At 35.8% G+C, this 18,151-nt stretch overlaps 1 protein-coding gene across 8 annotated transcripts in view; it reads left to right on the top strand.

Annotated features, from left to right (window-relative positions):
- LOC101899632 (LIM and SH3 domain protein Lasp) overlaps nt 1–18,151 on the top strand; it is a 183,594-nt gene that overhangs the window by 147,304 nt on the left and 18,139 nt on the right. For all 8 annotated transcript variants that reach the window (XM_059124444.1, XM_059124445.1, XM_059124441.1 and 5 more), the window contains exons 4-5: nt 13,006–13,138; nt 16,533–16,671. In XM_059124444.1, the coding sequence (XP_058980427.1) occupies nt 13,006–13,138; nt 16,533–16,671 (272 nt within the window). The remainder of the gene's footprint in view (nt 1–13,005; nt 13,139–16,532; nt 16,672–18,151) is intronic.

The raw sequence follows: 18,151 nt of genomic DNA, 5'->3' as shown, positions 1-18,151 counted from the left end.
TGGTGATTTTCAGACAATTTCATTGAAAAATGTGAAAAATGTGTGTCATCAAACTACCCAATATTGGGGGCACCGTTATATGGGGCTATACAATATCGTGGACAGATATGCCCCATCTTCGAACTTGACCTGCCTGCACACAAAAGACTGATTTGTGCAAAATGTTAGCATCCTATTTTATTTATTCGTTTTGACTCTAACATGATTACAACAGACGGACAGATGGGCTAAATCGTCTCAGAATTTTACGCTGATCAAAAATATGAGTTTCAAGCGGAATGACGAAATTAACATACAGTCCATACTATGTGCATATACAAATATGACAACGGAATGCCAAAAACTAAAAGAGTGGTCGACAAGAGTAGAATGTGCTCTATTTTGAAACGAGGAAAATATGCTCTCATATTCGAGCAAGAGCGAAAAATTGGGTTTGCTCCCAGGAGGCACTCTCTCGAATTCGGGTGATTGAGTTTTACTCTTTGTACAAATTCGCACGAAATTTTTCAGATGTCTGGATAGAAGTTTTTCCATGGATCGACTCGAATATTTTGTTAGGTATTTTAATTCCTCAATTTTGCCTACGTCTTCGTGTGTTTTTTATGTTTTTCTGTTATGGCCACCCCTTTTGGTCATTCTGGTGATTTGTGGTTCAAGTTGCACTTGTTGTTGCTGTTGCAAAATTGACCGACAAAAGGAATGCTGCTTCTGCTGCCGCACAATTGTTGTCGTGTGAATGAATTACACTTGATTCGATGCAGGTTTTTTTCTCTTGTCCATAACAACTACCTTCCATTTTATGAAATTACATAATAATTGTCTTTAGCTGTGTCATTTTGTGAGATCATAGACAAGGAAATATTTTCCCTGACAAAGGATTTCTTAAGAGGTGGCAATCCATCATCACTTAATGTTAGAGGCCAAGTTGCGAAAATGAAAAAGGAAAAAAAAAACTGGGGAAAGATTTGAATCTAAAACTAAATGATCAAGAATGCTTATTTGGCCATGCATAATTGCAAATTTGGAATTTTTTTATTTATTTTTTTTTTATTTGTTTATTTATTTATTTATTTTTTTTTTTTTTTTGTAAAAAGGAGGGTGAAAAGGAGTGCACAGAAAAAATACACCGACATAGAAATACAACAACGGTATGACAAAAACTAAAGGAGTGCTCGATAGGAATAGAATCAGCTCGATTTTGAATTCAACGAATTTTGCTCCCACTCACGAACGGTGAAAATAGGAACACTCACAACCGAGCGACATCGAAAAAATAAGTTTGCTCGATTTTTTCTGCTCCTAGAAGCACTTCGGAGTGAGGTTCACTCTGTGAACAAATTCGAGCGAGTTTTTCGGAGTTCTACTTTAAACACACCAAAAGCGTATTCAGTATTGAATTTTAAAACCATTTTGAAGGGAAGGTCCCAACTAGCAAAAATTTATCTTTACTGTAAAAAACATACACAAAAAAATAGAATCCATTTCCATTGCGTTCGACTTTGAAACACAAGTAAAATGGAATTTCGATGTTTTTCCCCAATACCTTGTGTGTTTTTAATTGTTACATAAATTAGTGGAAATTCCATTCTAAGATAATTGAAGCCGCGGCACTCCCTGTTTTATTTTTTACTATTTTCGATAGATTTTGTTGAAAATGAAAATTATATTAAAAACGCTTAAGAGAATGTTGTTTGTCACCGATGAGACGAAGAACAACTGAACAAACATCGTTAATGGTCGCATGAGTACGAGGGCCGTTATCTCACAATTACCTCTTGATATGTTTCAGTATGAATAAGCTTTAGATAGAAGATCTTCAAGCGATCTACTGGATCCACAATCTAACATTATTTCTCAATTAGAACTTATTTCATGAATTGCAACACTTAACTCATGTCTGATTTGAAATATAATTTATATTAAACTTCCGCTGGAAGAATATGGTTGTGTACACGCTCGAACAACGGTGGCAAATTTGCGACATTTCTTTGAAAATTATCATGGTAAGGTTGCAGAATGTGTGCGAAAATTACATACAGATTTTGGAAGGAAAAAACACCGTCAGCTCCGTATAAAACGAGCAAACTTGTCGCATTGGAGGCACAGAAAAACCGCACGTGTATATTGAAAAGCCGGTGCACCCAAAATGAGTCACTGTTTGGACCTGATTTTGGTCCTGAGCCATAATTGGGTAATTTTACTTCGAAAGCAAAAAGCGGCCGTTACATTATCAAGCCATGTAGAACGAATTCTGGTTCACCTAAATTTAAGAGGGGAATATTGCCATCATTTGGCTTCAACATGACAGCAATGCGTGCCGCGCAGCTGGAGCTACACTCGATTTTCAAAAAAAAAAAAAAATTGGCGTACCCTATATTGACAGAAAATAGAAGTCCTTCAAGATGTCTTCTTCGAATGGAAGAACTTTAAGAGTTCTCCAAGGCTTTCAAGATGTCTTTTGGATGGAAGTCCATCAAATGGTCTTTTTTGGATGGACCCCCTTCGAGAGGACATCTATGGTAAGAAGACTTCTAGAAGTCTTATAGACTATAAAGAGGTCTTCATTGAACGGACGACCTTCCAGAGGTCTTTTATGGAAAGAAAATCTTCTGTTCTTCTATAAATATAATATTTTCAAGATATCTTCTATGGAGGCAAGACATTCATGATATCTTCTATAGATGAAATACCCTCAATATTTTTTCTACTGATAGAAGACCTTCATGATCTAGTGTACGGATAAAAGACTTTCCACAGGTCCTCTATGGATAAAAGCCTTCAATAGGTCTTCAATGGATAAAATACCTTCCCGTGGTCTTCTAGAAACCTTTTATTTCCATGCCTTTAGGAGATCTATACTGTCAAGAGGAATACTTTAAAGGGAGACTTTCTCTATGAATATATGACCTCTATGAGGTCTATGAATAGGTGTTCTATGAATACATGGCTCCATGAGGTCCTTTATGAATGGAAGACCTCCATGAATGTCCTCTATGAATAGATGACCTCCATGAGGATAGATGGCCTCTATGAGGTCCTCGATGAATAAACGACCTCTATGAGGTCCTCGATGAATAAACGACTTTTATGAGGTCCTCGATGAATAAACGACCTCTATGAGGTCCCCAATGAATAAACGACCTCCATAAGGTCCTCTATGGATAGATGAGGATCATATATAGACGATCTCCATGAGGTCCTTTAGGGATACATGCCCTGCAAGGATAAAAGTCCTTCAAAAGGTCTTTAATGTATAAAAGACCTTTAAGAAGTCTTCTGTGGATAGATGACCTCTCTGAGGTTCACTTTGGATGTAAGTCCTTCAAGAAGATCTTCAAATGTTTTCTATGGATAGAACACCTTCAAAAAGTCTTCCGTGGGTAAAACTACTGGAAGGTCTTCGACGGAATGAAGACCATCATAAGGCCTTCGATGGATATAAATCCTTCCAAAGGTTTTCATCTTCAACATCTTCGAATAGAGGACGTTGAAAAGGTCCTCTGAAGATAAAATACCCAGGAAAAGATCTCATTACCAAATAATGGGGTTGTAAGTAAATTTTGGCAGCAGTAACTTCTTACAAACAAGCATCCTAAGCCCTCATAGAAAGTAAGTACTTATCACACTACTTCCAGAACTAATAAATAAGTTATAAACATAGTTCTATTTTGGAACACTATCCAGCAAAATTACTCATTACAAATCCGGCTACCAACCCATTACTTCGACAAAGTCATGTAGCATGAAATTAGTAGTTATTTTTTTGGCCATTAAAGTCATTATATAAGTGCAGATTTATCGACTTTTATTGACTAGAAAATAAAAAGTTTTTGCGTGCGATATGCCCTTGGTAAAATAATGATTAGATAGCCCAATTTGTAAGGACTATTTTTGCTAGGCTAGAGTTGAATCTGCGTTTAATTTCACCCACATTTAAACTTTTGGTTTGGTCATTTTGTGTGCCTGATGGAAGGATGAGGAGTGACGATCTTTTGATTAATAGTCGGGAACTGTTACGAACTTTAATTGTTGCTTATCGATATGTATTTTTTTTTTTTTTTTTTGGCAAACTCTTTCGCTGAAATTTTCAAATCATTAAGCTCTCCTCGAAAAAGAAATAAACCCATAAGTCATAAACATATGAGCTACGCCTTAACAAGGCAAAACTCGAAAATTCGAAATTCATATTTTCAAATTTTTTGTTTATTTGCTAGCACTCTACCTTAGAGTTTGTAGTCCGGTTGGTCACTCTGAGTCGATGTTACTCATTACTTAGTATGATAAAAGTTTGTAATTCTACCTTGTACTTTTTTTGGGACTGATAATGTAGAAAATATGTTGTTCCCATTTTTTGGATCGATTTGTAATAGAGAGGGTAAGAAGCTGCACTTATGACTTCCAAATTTTTGATTGGCTCTGTGCCATCGATGCTTATTATTAGGTATGCGGAGGGTGCTTGGTGGTCATTACTAGTGATGTTGAATGTGGCACATGCGTCCACCATATTTTAGCTGGAAGGCCTTTTACAGGACGTCTTTCAAGAAGTTTTCATAAATAAAAATCCTTAAACTCCCTTTAAAAGACATAAGATATTCAAAATAACCTCCTATAAATTGGGCACATATATAGGTCACCCCGAATGGTCTTTTATATAAAACTTCTTAAAATAGATAATCATTAGTGGCAACATCTAGCTTTTCTAATCAAAATATATTGAACAACCCTCGTATATATATTGACAACTGAAATTCAGTAAAACAAAAGATGACGATAGAGTTTTCTCCCCGCGGGTTCATTTGCTGTGCGTTAGTTTTGCTTTCATCGTTGCCTTGTGCTAATTATATGTGTTTGTATGTATGTCTATGTGTGTGTGCGCGTGTTTGGAAGAATTGAGATCAATTTTCTATTTATTATTATTTTCATTTTCTTGTTATTTGTGCTATTGTTACTGTTATTCATTGGCGTTGTTGGTGCCGCTACTGCCGCTGAAATGCAGGTTTTTCCATATGTTCCCCTTTCTCTCTCACTCTCTCTCTAATGCTCACATTTGCAAAAAAAAGGGGAGAAGACAGGAAACTGTTGCCGTTTTGCTGTTGTTGTGTTCCAGATAAAGTTTTCACTAGTTGTGTTTTTTTTTTTTTTTTGCAATTATATAAAGTAAAAGTTTTCTAGTTGGCTCTTATTTAGCTGCTGGGAGAAGCAACAACTGCCAGAACAGCAGTTACTAATATCTAACCATAATGGGTCATTAAAGTTACGTGCAATTTTGTATTTTTTTTTTTTTTTTTTTTTTTTTTTTTGTAAAGCCTGCGCTATTTCCATGTTTTTGCCCATTCTCTTGCAATCTTTTTTTTTTTCTTCTTTTGTGGGTCATGATTTGAAGTTTCGACTTCGAGTTCTTTGGACAACAAATCTATACTTCAAGTATATAAAAAAAGTTTTGTCATTAATTTAAATTGCAATGATACCAAGAATTAGATAAGGATTTCAAACCAAACTTTGGATGAACAAACTCACTTCAGAGAAATTGAAATTATTTTTTTTTTAGTAAACGAAAAAAAAGGATTGGTTTATGCAGTTTTAGGTGTTGTACAGGGGATGATGGCAGAAAAGTTTGCAAATGTTTTCTATCTAGTTGTGGAAGCATATGGACTCGAAATTGGCCAAAATAAATTAATAGCCCAAAAATTAGCTCAGGTATGGTTAAGACAAATGCTACAAATTTTTTTTTATATTTTTTGCGAATGATTTCTGGACTGACGCCATAAGTTCTTGAGTGATAGGTACTAACTTAAAAAAGAATAACTAAAGTTCTTGAGTGATAGGTACTAACTTAAAAAAATAACTTAACTTTGATGGTATGGAAATTTCTCTTAAAAAGTACAACAATAAAATATACAGGGTGAGATGAAAAAACTCATTATATTGTTTACAAGCGTACAAAAGCATTTTGGTGAGAATTGTCCCGGAAAAAATTTATTCGTGGTGGAATTCAAGTGTGATGGTGTGATTTCTTTATATTTGGCTGGAAAACCACAAGTGGCTATCGTTAGAGCACTACACCATTTAAATATGAATAAATAGTTTGTGTCTCGTATCATCGCTTGTCACTAGTAGCGTAGCCCGACGTCAAGTAAGTGGGCGGAAGAAAACAGCAACATCAGCAGAAATTGCTCGAAAAGTAAAGAAGCGACTTGATCGAGTGCCCGAAAAATGGCTCGTGAGCTGAACATATGGCATATGGGGGAAAGCCATTGAAATTCCACCGCAACAGAAAGAAAATAGACTCAAAAGAGGTAAAGAGTTGCTTCGCTTGCCAGAAAGTGGTGAACTGCCGAATTTGGTTTTCCCCGATGAGGAAACATTCGTTGTCCAGCAGTTTGAAAACAAACAAAATGATCGTGTTTACTTGCCAAAGAGGTCAGATGGCCTAATATTGCCAAGGAGGTCAGAGGCCGAATATTATTGCGAAAATATTCTGGGGTGTGTATTAAAGCCTTGGGCACGCAAACATTTTGGCAACAGACCTTGGACATTTCAACAAGACTCAGCACCATCGCACTCAGCACGCGCCACCAAATGAGGTTCCTCGCTTCATTTCCAGTGCACAATGGCCACTAAAATTTCCGGCCACCAATCTGTTGGACTATTGTGTCTGGAGTATTTTGGAAAGCAAGTTTGGCACTAAAAAATACCAAAGTGTCGATAACCTCAAGCAAGCGCTATGCCAGGAATTTGCCAAAATACCGCAGAGCAACATTCGGGCAGCGTGTGACGGTTAAACTTCACAACAGACCTTGGGTTTAGAACATATTGTGATGTGTATAATTCGAAGAGAACAGAATGCTTATTTCGGTATTTATGATCGTTTCGGTTATTCAAAATTTTAACCCTTTGTGGAAGAGGTATCAGAAGGAATGGTCCGATCTCTACCATCTTTATAAAAAATATTTTGTTGATGAAAATATTGAGATGTGTCAGATCTGAATGGAATGGGATGTTGTTTTTGTGTTTTATGAGTTTCGTGAATATTTAGAATTTCGACACACACAAAAGGAGGTACCAGAAGGAGTAGATGGATATATCCCAATTTCACAGCAGATCTTGTGTTTGTAAAAATAATGGGATGTGTGTAATTTGAAGAAAATAGGATGCTTATTTCGGATTTTTTGATCGTTTTGGTTATTCGAAATTTTTACCCTTTATGGGGGGAGATATCAGAAGGAATGGTCCGATATCTACCATCTTTATAACAGATCTTGTGTTTATGGAGATATTGAGATGTGCCAAGTCTGAATGGAATCTAATGACAATTTCGCACTTTAAGAGATTCATGGATATTCAAAATTTTGACCCTTTGTGGGGAAGAAATCAGAAGGAGGAGATCGACACAATCCATTTTCACAGCAGATCTTGTGTTTGTAGAAATAATGGGATGTGTGTAATTTGAAGAAAATAGGATGCTTATTTCGGATTTTATGATCGTTTTGGTAATTCGAAATTTTTACCCTTTATGGGGGGAGATATCAGAAGGAATGGTCCGATATCTACCATCTTTATAACAGATCTTGTTTTTATGGAGATATTGAGATGTGCCAAGTCTGAATGGAATCGAATGATAATTTCGCACTTTAAGAGATTCATGGATATTCAAAATTTTGACCCTTTATGGGGAAGAAATCAGAAGGAGGAGATCGACACAATCCATTTTCACAGCAGATCTTGTGTTAGTAAAAATAATGATATGTGTGAAATATGAAGAGATCCGGATACTTGTTTTGGATTTTATAATTGTTTTGGTTATTTAAAACTTTGACTCTTTGTGAGGGAGGTACCAGAAGGAATGGTCCAATATCTACCATCTTCACACCAAACCTTGGCTCAATAAAAATATTGTAATCTGTGTAATTTGAAGGCAATAGGACACATAGTTCACATTTTATAAGAATTATACTTATTCAAAATTTTGACGCTTTGTGGGAGAGGTACTGGATGGAGTGGACCGATATTGTAAATTTTCGAATTCGAATTAGAAAGTTCTCTTTCTGTGCACTAAATTATTTTCTTTAAAAATGTTGACATTTTTTGAGGAAGGAGTGGACCGATATTGCCCATCTCCGAACTCGATCTTAGTTTGACAATAATATTACGATGTACCAAGTTTGGATCAATTCGGATACTCCATTCGAGAGTTATCGTACGCAGCAGACAGGCAGATGGACATCGCTAGATCGACTCCAAATGTCCGGATTTGGCCCAAAGAGGCCTAGGGTCTTAAACCATTATTTCGATGAGGCACTTTTTTGCCGTATCAAATGCCATGTGGCTGAGGGTATAAAAACGGAACACAATTTCAAAAATTACATAAAAATGCCTAAACAAAAACATAATTTGAAAATTCAAAAATACGCTCAATATTTTTGTAACCCTTAACTCCCCATTTAAAACCCAGAATATACGATTTAAAAATGAAGCGGGTTCCATGAGCCCAAATGAAAGGTCTCGAGGAATACTTTCCGAATATATGGAATTGCAGACATAAGAATTGAAATACATTTAATTTTTGTCTGGTCTATTACGCCTCTACCTCCCCCCCCCCACCTCTCTCTCTCTCTCTCTCTCTTTCTTATAACCATTTATGAACCGAAGAAAAAATTAACTTGGTTTGTGCCTTTGCTAATTAAGTTTAAATTGTTCTTGACGGACTTGACTTTTAGTGGCTTGCTTTTATCTACACCATTGAGGCACGTAATTGAAATTCAGGTAGATATCTGCTTTCTTGTGCAGTTAACCCAAACTCAATCTTCTGTATTTTTGCCCTTATCTCAACATGTTTTGGGTTTACTTTTAAAAGTTTCAATTTAAGCGAAAAATACTACTTTAATGGCAATTTTCGCTTACATTGGCGCATTAAATAACCCTACAAAACATTTGCCAGTTTGTGCAAAATTTAGAATATTAAACTTCCTTGTGGAAATTTAGACATTCCACAAAAAAGTCTGCTTAGATATACATTGCTGCATAAAATTAATATAAGCCAGTCAGCCTCTGTCATTTAGCTTAGTGAACGTTCGAAATATTGGTTTTGGCTGAACTCTCTTCACTTTTGGTTCAATTCTGTGTCTACTTTTTTTTGGCAGACGTAACGAAATGAAAATGGATATTTTTAATCTTTTAAATATATTTTTGTATGTATTTGCTAAATAAAATACACATACATATGTATGTATTTATCTATGTGTATTTAAAAAATAAAATGAAAGTAAAATTTCGAAAACTTCAAACATTGTTTTTGTGATGTTGTGTCCATGTACATCCTGTGACACACACATTCTAGTATTCCATTTGCACTGTATGTCCAACTACCTGTCGTTCTCGCTGTCTGTCTATCTGATATTTTGTAATGCATCCAAAATATTCAGGCTATCACTTTCAAAATAACTTTTAAATAAATAAGATGCAACGCCAAAATAATAATAAAACAGAAAACGAATCCAGGTTCCATATTATTTAGTTCAAAGGATATCCATGTTAATTTGGAAGTTTGCCACCTTCCCCTCCTCGCCTTTTCTTTTTCTTTATATGTTGTCCAAAACATTTCCCATCAAACTAAACAACACAAAAAACGAAAACTTGGCAATACAAATGTCACAATTGCCAAGCCGATTGTGGTTGTTACGAAAAAAAACAACAACAACAACAAACATATAAATATGCCAAACCACAAAAGGAAAAAGAAGAAGAAAAAGGTATTACCTTTTAATGATGATAGTAAAAATGGTAGCTTCCCTTTCTTTGGCTGGGACTCGCCAATGCCCTCCATTCATGTTTCCACCGCAATAAAGTTTTGTCTTTCATTTGTTCGGGGTCTTCTGTTTTCTCTCTCCTCTTCACTCCAATCTACTTAGAGCAGAGCAGAGATTAAAAACTGACTAGGACAAATATAAGTATATCTGTTGTTTAAATTTATGCCACCGGCAATGAAGTGATTGTGGTTTGTTCCAAATATGTATATTGTCTCCGAATGCATGTCGACATACCTACACACACACACACACTCATGCACATGTATTGTCGCCATATCAGACAAACAAAACTAGGCATCATAATATTCAAATAAAATGCTCCAAATTCCAACATATCACTTTACCTAGATTAGGCCAGTTTTAATATAGAGGAGGGAGAGAGGTGGTAATTGTCAGTGAAAGGGGGAGGAAAAATGAGAGAGACTAAACATATGGTTCAAACAATTATTTTCGAATAACAATTTCGCATATCGTTATGCACTCTTATGGGTCAACATTTGCAGAAATTTCTGTTCTAATTTTAAAATAATTCATGAAAAATTAAGAAACCAGAATCTGGAACCTATGTTTTTTTTTTTTTTTTTGGAAAAATAAATTTAGGTGAACCATTATTATCTCAGTAATTTGTTGAAATTCTATTATTATACCATAGCCATATGACTAGGGAGGGTGTATATCATTTGATACGGTCAAAACGTGCCTCATCGAAATTAAGGTTTTATACCCTATGTCTTTTTGGACCAAATCCGTTTCCGGACCTTTGGAGTCGATCTAGCGATGTTCGTCCGTTCGTCTGTCTGGCTGGTGAGCACGATAACTTTCGAAGGGAGTATCCGATTTGATCCAAACTTGGTACATCGTAATATTATTGCCAAACTTAGATCAAGTTCGGAGATGGGCAATATCGGTCAACTCCTTCTGGTACGTCCCCAGTCCACCACTTCAAGTGCCTCCCCCATTTTGAATATTTTATCACTCTTATAAAATGTGATGTAAGAGTGCGATTTCTTTAAATTACGCACATCCCAATATTTTTTTTAACCCTAGGTCTGGTGTGAATATGGTGTATATCGGTCCACTCCTTCTGGTACCTCACCCACAGAGCGTCAAAATTTTAAATAGTCATGAAGCTCATAAAACACGAAATTAACAACCGATTCCATTCGGACTTGGCACATCTAAATATTTCCATCAACACAAGATCCGTTATAAATGCAGTAGAGATCGGACCATTCCTTTTGGTACCTCCCCCACAAAGGATTAAAATTGTGAATATCCCAAACGATCATAAAATCCGAAATAAGCACAAGGTTCTCTTAAAACTACACGCTTCACAATGTTATTATTAAACCAAGGTCTTGTGTGAAGATGGAATATATCGATTCACTCCTTCTGGTACCTCCCCCACAGAAGTTCAAAATTTTAAATACTCATGAAACTCAGAAAACACGAAATTAACACCCGATTACGTTCAGACTTGGTGCATCTTAATATTTCCATCAACACAAGATCTGTTACAAAAATGGTAGAGATCGGACCATTCCTTCTGGTACCTCCCCCACAAAGGGTTAACATTTTGAATAACCAAAACGGTCATAAAATCCGAAATAAGCATCCGGTTCTCTTCAAATTACACGCTTCACAATATTTTTATTAACCCAATGTCTGGTGTGAAGATGGATTATATCGATCCACTCCTTCTGGTACCTCGCCCACAGAGCGTCAAAATTTTAAATATTCATGAAGCTCGAAAACACGAAATTAACTTCCGATTCCATTCAGACTTGGCACATCTCAATATTTTTATCAACATAAGATTTTTTTAAATATGCTAGCGATCGAACAATTCTGTCTGGTAGCTGAACATATCGCAATATTCCACTCGGTAAATATTGAAAAATGAGCTCGGAAATTCCAAAAAGTGCATGAACTTACACCGCAACGGAGAGAAAATAGACTCAAAAGAGCTAAAGAGTTGCTTCGCTTGGCCGAAAGTGGTGAACTGCCGAATTTGGTTTTCTCCGATGAGAAAACATTCGTTGTCCAATAGTTTGTAAACAAACAAAATTATCGTGCTTACTTGCCAAAGAGGACAGCTGAAAATGTGTACCTTTGGTTGGCCACCAGAACTCAAGCGCCGGCCATGATGATGGTGTGAGCCGCCATAATAGCCGATGGTCGCCCTCAGCTCGTATTAATCAGAATAAATGCCGAATATTACCGCAAAAATATTCTGGAATGTATATTAAAGCCTTGGGCACGCAAACATTTTGGCCGCAGACCACCCAAAATGAGGTTCCTCGCTTCATTTCCAGCGCACAATGGCCACAAAAATCTCCGGATACCCATCCGCTGGAGTATTTTGGAAAGCAAGGTTGGCACTTAAAAATACCAAAGTGTCGATCACCCCAAGCAAGCGCTTCGCCGGGAATGGGCCAAAATACCGCAGAGCAACATTCGGGCAGCGTATGACGGTTTCATTGGCAGTTCGAAGGTTATAATTCGTGCCAAAGTTGGCCAATTCGAACAAATCTAAACTTATTCTAAAATGTTCCAACATTTTTTGCTTTCATTCAATAAAATTAAAAAAAATGTAACAATTATGTCGTTTGACTTTTTTGGAGTTTTTTCATCTCACCCTGTATATGGAATTTATGATTTCGCATATAATTGGATATAAATGTTCGATTTCCTTCAAATTTTTCACATACCACATTTCACATTTTTAGCTGTATTAAGTGAAGTATGAAAATGGAATACTTCGGTCAGCTATATCTGTCACCTCACGGATATATCCACATTTTCCAAAAAATTTCCACATATCTCATATAAAGTACAATAAGTAGTCGATATAGTCCAAATCTGTCATGTTGTAGTTTTTATGTCAGTCTTAGGTCAGATACGAAGTGGTTAATATTAGCCAATTGCTTCGGAACCTCCCCCATAAAGGGTCAACAGCTTTAAAAAATCATAAGTCAACATCTGTCGGCATAACCGACTGATACAATTTTACTTCTCTTTTTATAATTTTTATATATATGAATTCCAAACCAATTTCATATTTTAGATAAAACTTTTTAAACAACAAATATTACTTCTTTTTTTAAATAATTTTAAAGTGCCAATTAAGATAGCAAATAATTTTGTCACAATTCTTTAAATTTTTCATTCAATTCTCCCCTCTTTTTTCTCATTACAGTCACATTCCAAAGGCCAAAGCCACAGCGATTGCAGATACGCCCGAACTAAAGAGAATAGCGGAAAATACGAAAATCCAATCGAATGTTAAATATCATGAAGATTTTGAAAAGGCCAAAGGCAAATTTACACAGGTCAGTCACCATTAAAACGTATCAACAAATTATTCACAAAACGAGGAAGAAAAAAAATGAAAACAAAAAATGCACTCTACAGCTACGTTTTTCTTTTTTATTTTGGGTAGTGGACGGACGGATGGATGCAAGTTGGTCTACCAACTGTTCTTTTGTGTGTGTGTGTCCATAAGGCGTGGTTGCATGTGTGTGCGATTTTTTCATGGCAATTTTTTTTAAGATTTGTTGTGACCAACAAATATGGGAACAGTGGAGGATTTTTTGAACTTGTGTGAATTTTTTTTATATTTTCTCGGAAGGGTATAAAAATTTGGTTATAAATGTATGACTGTCATAGAGTTTCAAATCTATGTAGCTTTGTCCTTGTATATATTCATTCATTTGCTGACATTATAATGGAGATTATTAGAAAACAAAGATTGTGTAGGGTAATTGGTATTGAAATTGTGCTATAACGTTACCTTTGGGTTCTCGTTGGATACAAGAGAATAGCCAAAGGAACACTTTTCAACAAAGTTGATTAAAAAATCTTATAGCGATTCAGGAGTTTTAAGATCCTAACTGCAATTTTCAGCATTAGTACCCATATTTTGATTCTAAAATTTTAAGAGGTAGGAAACATTTTCGTAAATATATGCCCATCCTTAGGTATGATATTTTAAAGGTTCTATGTCATTTTGTCAACTTAATAAGCAATGGTTTGCAGTATATTTACAGGTTCTGACATAAGGTCGATTTCAAAATGTCAGGAGAATACAAAACCTATGGTACTTTATATAGAATAACTTTAAAAACTCCAACATGGAAATCTCCATATAGAACTATCCTTTACACGGGAGAAGTCCTCCAAATGTAGAAGATATCCTCTATATCTCTCATAGGTCAACTGAGAGGTGTTTTTTTTTTATAAAAAAAAAACATTATAGAATGTATTTTCTATATAGAGTAACAATCTTCTCTACATAGACGTCCTAGAGAATGGGTTCTTTATTTAGAAGGCTTTCTCCATATAGAAGGCCTACATGGAACACAAACAGCAGGTCTTCTCCGTGTAGAGAAAATCAACAGCATATCTTATCTGTATAGAAGACCAACTGTAGATTTTCTCTTAATAGAATAATTGGCGAAAATCGTTACTTCTTAGAAGACTTCGAGAAGGTCTTCACTATCTAGAACGCCTGTGAAATGCCTTTTATGGAAGGTCTTATTCATATTGAAAGCCTTTATAGAAGACCAACATAAGGTTTATCCAGCAGGTCTTTTCTATAAAGATATCAACATCGGATCTTCTTTATATAGAGAAGACCAACAGAAGATATTCTCTATTTAGAATAATTGTCCTATATAGAAGACTAAGAGAAGGTCTTCTCTTTGTGGATGGCTATAAAAGGCCTTGTATATAGAAGTCCTTCTCTTTATGGGTGATCAACCGTAGATCTTGTCTATATCGAGAAGACCAACAGTACGCCTTCTCTATGTACAGAAACTCAATAGAAGGTCTTGACCAACAGTGGATCTTCTCTACATAGAAGACCAATCATAGGTCTTTTTTATATAAACGATCCACCATATGTTCTGCTAAATTGGAGACCAACAGTACGTCTTCTCCATTTAAACGACAGTAGGTCTTGTCAATTGTAACGGTAGGATTTCCCCCTTTGGGCTGGAATAGTTTGCCGGGTCCAGGGGTTCGTACAGAAATGTTATTTGTTAAAACAGAAAGAGGATGACATTGGTTTGAGTTTGGTATTACGTTTTTATTGATTCAGTCCGGGATTGGAAGTGGTTCTTGAACCCGAGACCTCGTTAAGTACTCAAGAAATTGGACCTGAATAAGTACTTAAGCAGGCTACAGAATATTCAAGGATACGGTTGCGAGAGACCTCAATAAGTACTCAAGCAAACCACAAGGACCTAGGATACGGTTCAGAGAGACCTTAATAAGTACTGAAGCACTGCAAGGCTACAGGATATTTAAGGATACGGTTGCGAGAGACCTTAATAAGTACTCAAGCACTAAAAGATATTCAAGGATTGCCAGATAACTTAATAAGTACACAGGCACTACAGGATATTCAAGGATACGCTTACAAGAGTCCTTAGTACGTACTCAATGATACTCTAGGATACGGTTGCAAGAGACCTTAATAAGTACTCAAGCACTACAAGGATCTACGATAGATGGACTACAGGGATATTCAAGGTTACCACCGGGATTCAAGGATTAGAGACCTGTATAAGTACTCTTAGGAAGGATGTTCTTATCGAAGTTGGTATTGTCACGTTCTAGGTCTGGCACTGACTGTCACGAATTTGCAATCGAATGCCCTTTTATACCCGACTCCACCACGTGTTCGCATTGGTGTAACTGGAACTTGTTTACAAAAATTTGGTTATCACAACAACAATGGTGGTGATGAGTGGACACTGACTTATTGTTGTGATAACGGTTCACCTGCAATGAGTATTTATATAATTTGTATGGGCAAAAATGACTGGAAGGATTTCTACCGTCACACTATATAAATGTTAATTTCTACATAGAAGACATGGTAGCCTTTCTTATGTAGAAGACTTATTGAATACCTTTCCTATGTAGAGGACTTAAAAAAGGTTCTTTCTATTCTAAGGTCTTCTATAAAAGATTCATAAAAAGTCTTCGCTATATGGAAGATCTAGAGAAAATGTTCGCTACATAGCATAAAATGTCTCACCTCTATATGAAAGACCCGAATGTCTTCTCTACATAAATGTAAAACATCCCTGTCCCCTCTATAAGCGAAGTCAATATCAGGGCTTTTATATAAAAAGTTCAATCTACAAAACGTTTTTTCATATAGAGGGTCTTCTCTTTATAAAATACCCTAAAAAGGTCTTCTTAATATAGGCCTTCCTATATATAGAACAACTAATCAATGGTTTTCCTATACAGAAATCCTAAAAAGGATTTCTGTATTTAGAAGCCTTAAAAGGTCGTCCTGTATAAAATACCTACAAAGTCTTTGCTACATAGCTCATACATTTTACAAAATATCCCCCAAGACTTTTCCTCCACTGTGTCATAATTTTGGAGGCGTTAACCTAGAACAACAAATTTCGACATATTGTTGCGATATTTTATCCTTGCATAGCTGTTCGTACAACAACAGCAGCAACAACACACAACAAAATGCATTTTATCGCCACTATTGGCCAAAGGCAATGTTGGCCTTTTTTCGAAATATTTTACTTGACGCTGGCCATACATGATGTTGGCTGTATTAGATTTAGTTAAGTTTTGTTATCACATGACCGAGGGCGGAAAACTCATTTGAAATTCCACCCCAGAAATGTGAGTTTTTTTTATTTTTGTTAAATTTTTCCATTTCTTCATTTTCCTGACACATGTACACAGGTCGCCGATGATCCCGAGACATTGCGTATCAAACAGAATACCAAACACATATCAAATGTGGCCTATCACGGTGATTTGGAAAAGAAAGCTGCCATGGAGAAGCAACGCGGTGCCGCCGAGGTATCAGATACAACAAAAGGTGCGTATAGCAAATGAGTGCTACATTTTCATATTTGTAAATATATATTTGTTATAACTTATTGTATTTCCAAAACAATGATTTGTCAATATTATGTTTCAAAATGTCTAAAAATTAAGTATTAAGTATTAACCTAGCTTAAGATAACCCAAACTCCTCCGCCCAAATGGCCATAACTAAAATCTGATTGTACTTAAATTTCTACATGTCTCGCCGGCTGGACTTTGTTTGGAATTACAAAAAAAAAAAAAAAACAATTAATTTGAACTCCTTCCCTCCCTCAATGAATGGTAAGACAGATGGAAATATTTCTGTCAAGATTTTTATGAAAACCCAGATTCCAATTCCACTGAACATTGGCCAGAAGTTGTTTTCCTGGAAATTCCACAAAAGTAATTATAAATAACAACATGATAATTATATAAGTATGTGACTTTAGAAAAAATAGATGGCAACACTAGAAGATATTTAGAGTTTGATATGAGAGACATTTTCAGAAATTATTATTTTATTTTTGGAAACCCAAAATATTACGTTTTTAAAATTTATTGAAATTGGATAACTAAATATCCATGACTTTCTGTGTTGATTTATTGTCAATTTTAAATATAGTTTTGAAAATAGTTCATGCTTTCATCACTCTTCCAATAGGTTTTAGATTTTCGTGTATTTATTAATATGACTCAACAATATAAAAAATACATACACGTGTTTTGACCTCTACCTCGGCAATAAAAAGTGATGTGCGTTGTGAGATTTTCATCTCCCAAAAACGCCTAAGAAGTTTCCTTCCGTGTGTTTCCGTGAATAAAGGTGTATTCTGTACAGGGTGTGCCATATTTGTTTACATTTACGTTTTTTTAAATATGATAAGCAGTTTTTAATTTTTTTTATATTCTCAGCCATTTGGCTGGTTATACCCTCAGTCATATGGCTAGAGATGATATATATTAGAAACGGCCAAAGCGTGCCTCATCGAAACAACGGTTGTAGACTCTAGGTCTCTTTGGACCAAATCCGTTTCAGGACATTTGGAGTCGTTCTAGCGATGTCCGTTCGTCCGTCTATCTGGCTGGTTGGTGTGCACGATAACTCTCGAAGGGAGTATCCGATTTGGTCCAAACTTGGTACATCATAATATTATTATCAAACTTAGATCGAGTTTGGAGACTGGCAATATCGGTCCACTCCTTCTTGTACCTCCCACACAAAATGTCAACATTTTCGAAAAAAAAAAATAATTTACTGCACACAAAGAGAAAGGATGATTCGATGTTGCTCAAACTTTGCGAATCCTAATATTTGCATCAGTGCTAGGTCAGGTGCGAAAATTGACAATATCGGTGCACTTCTTCATGTACCTCCCCCACAAATGGTACACATTACAATATTTTTATTAATCCAAGGTCTGTTGTGAAGATGGTAGAGATTAGGCCGTTCCTTTTGGTACCTCCCCCCCAAAAGTTTAAAATTTTGAATA

The sequence above is a fragment of the Musca domestica genome, unplaced genomic scaffold (genome assembly GCF_030504385.1).
Source record: "Musca domestica strain aabys unplaced genomic scaffold, Musca_domestica.polishedcontigs.V.1.1 29, whole genome shotgun sequence".
Taxonomy (NCBI): Eukaryota; Metazoa; Arthropoda; class Insecta; order Diptera; family Muscidae; genus Musca; species Musca domestica.
Note: the sequence above shows the minus strand (reverse complement) of the source record. Positions and strands in the feature narration are given on the sequence as shown.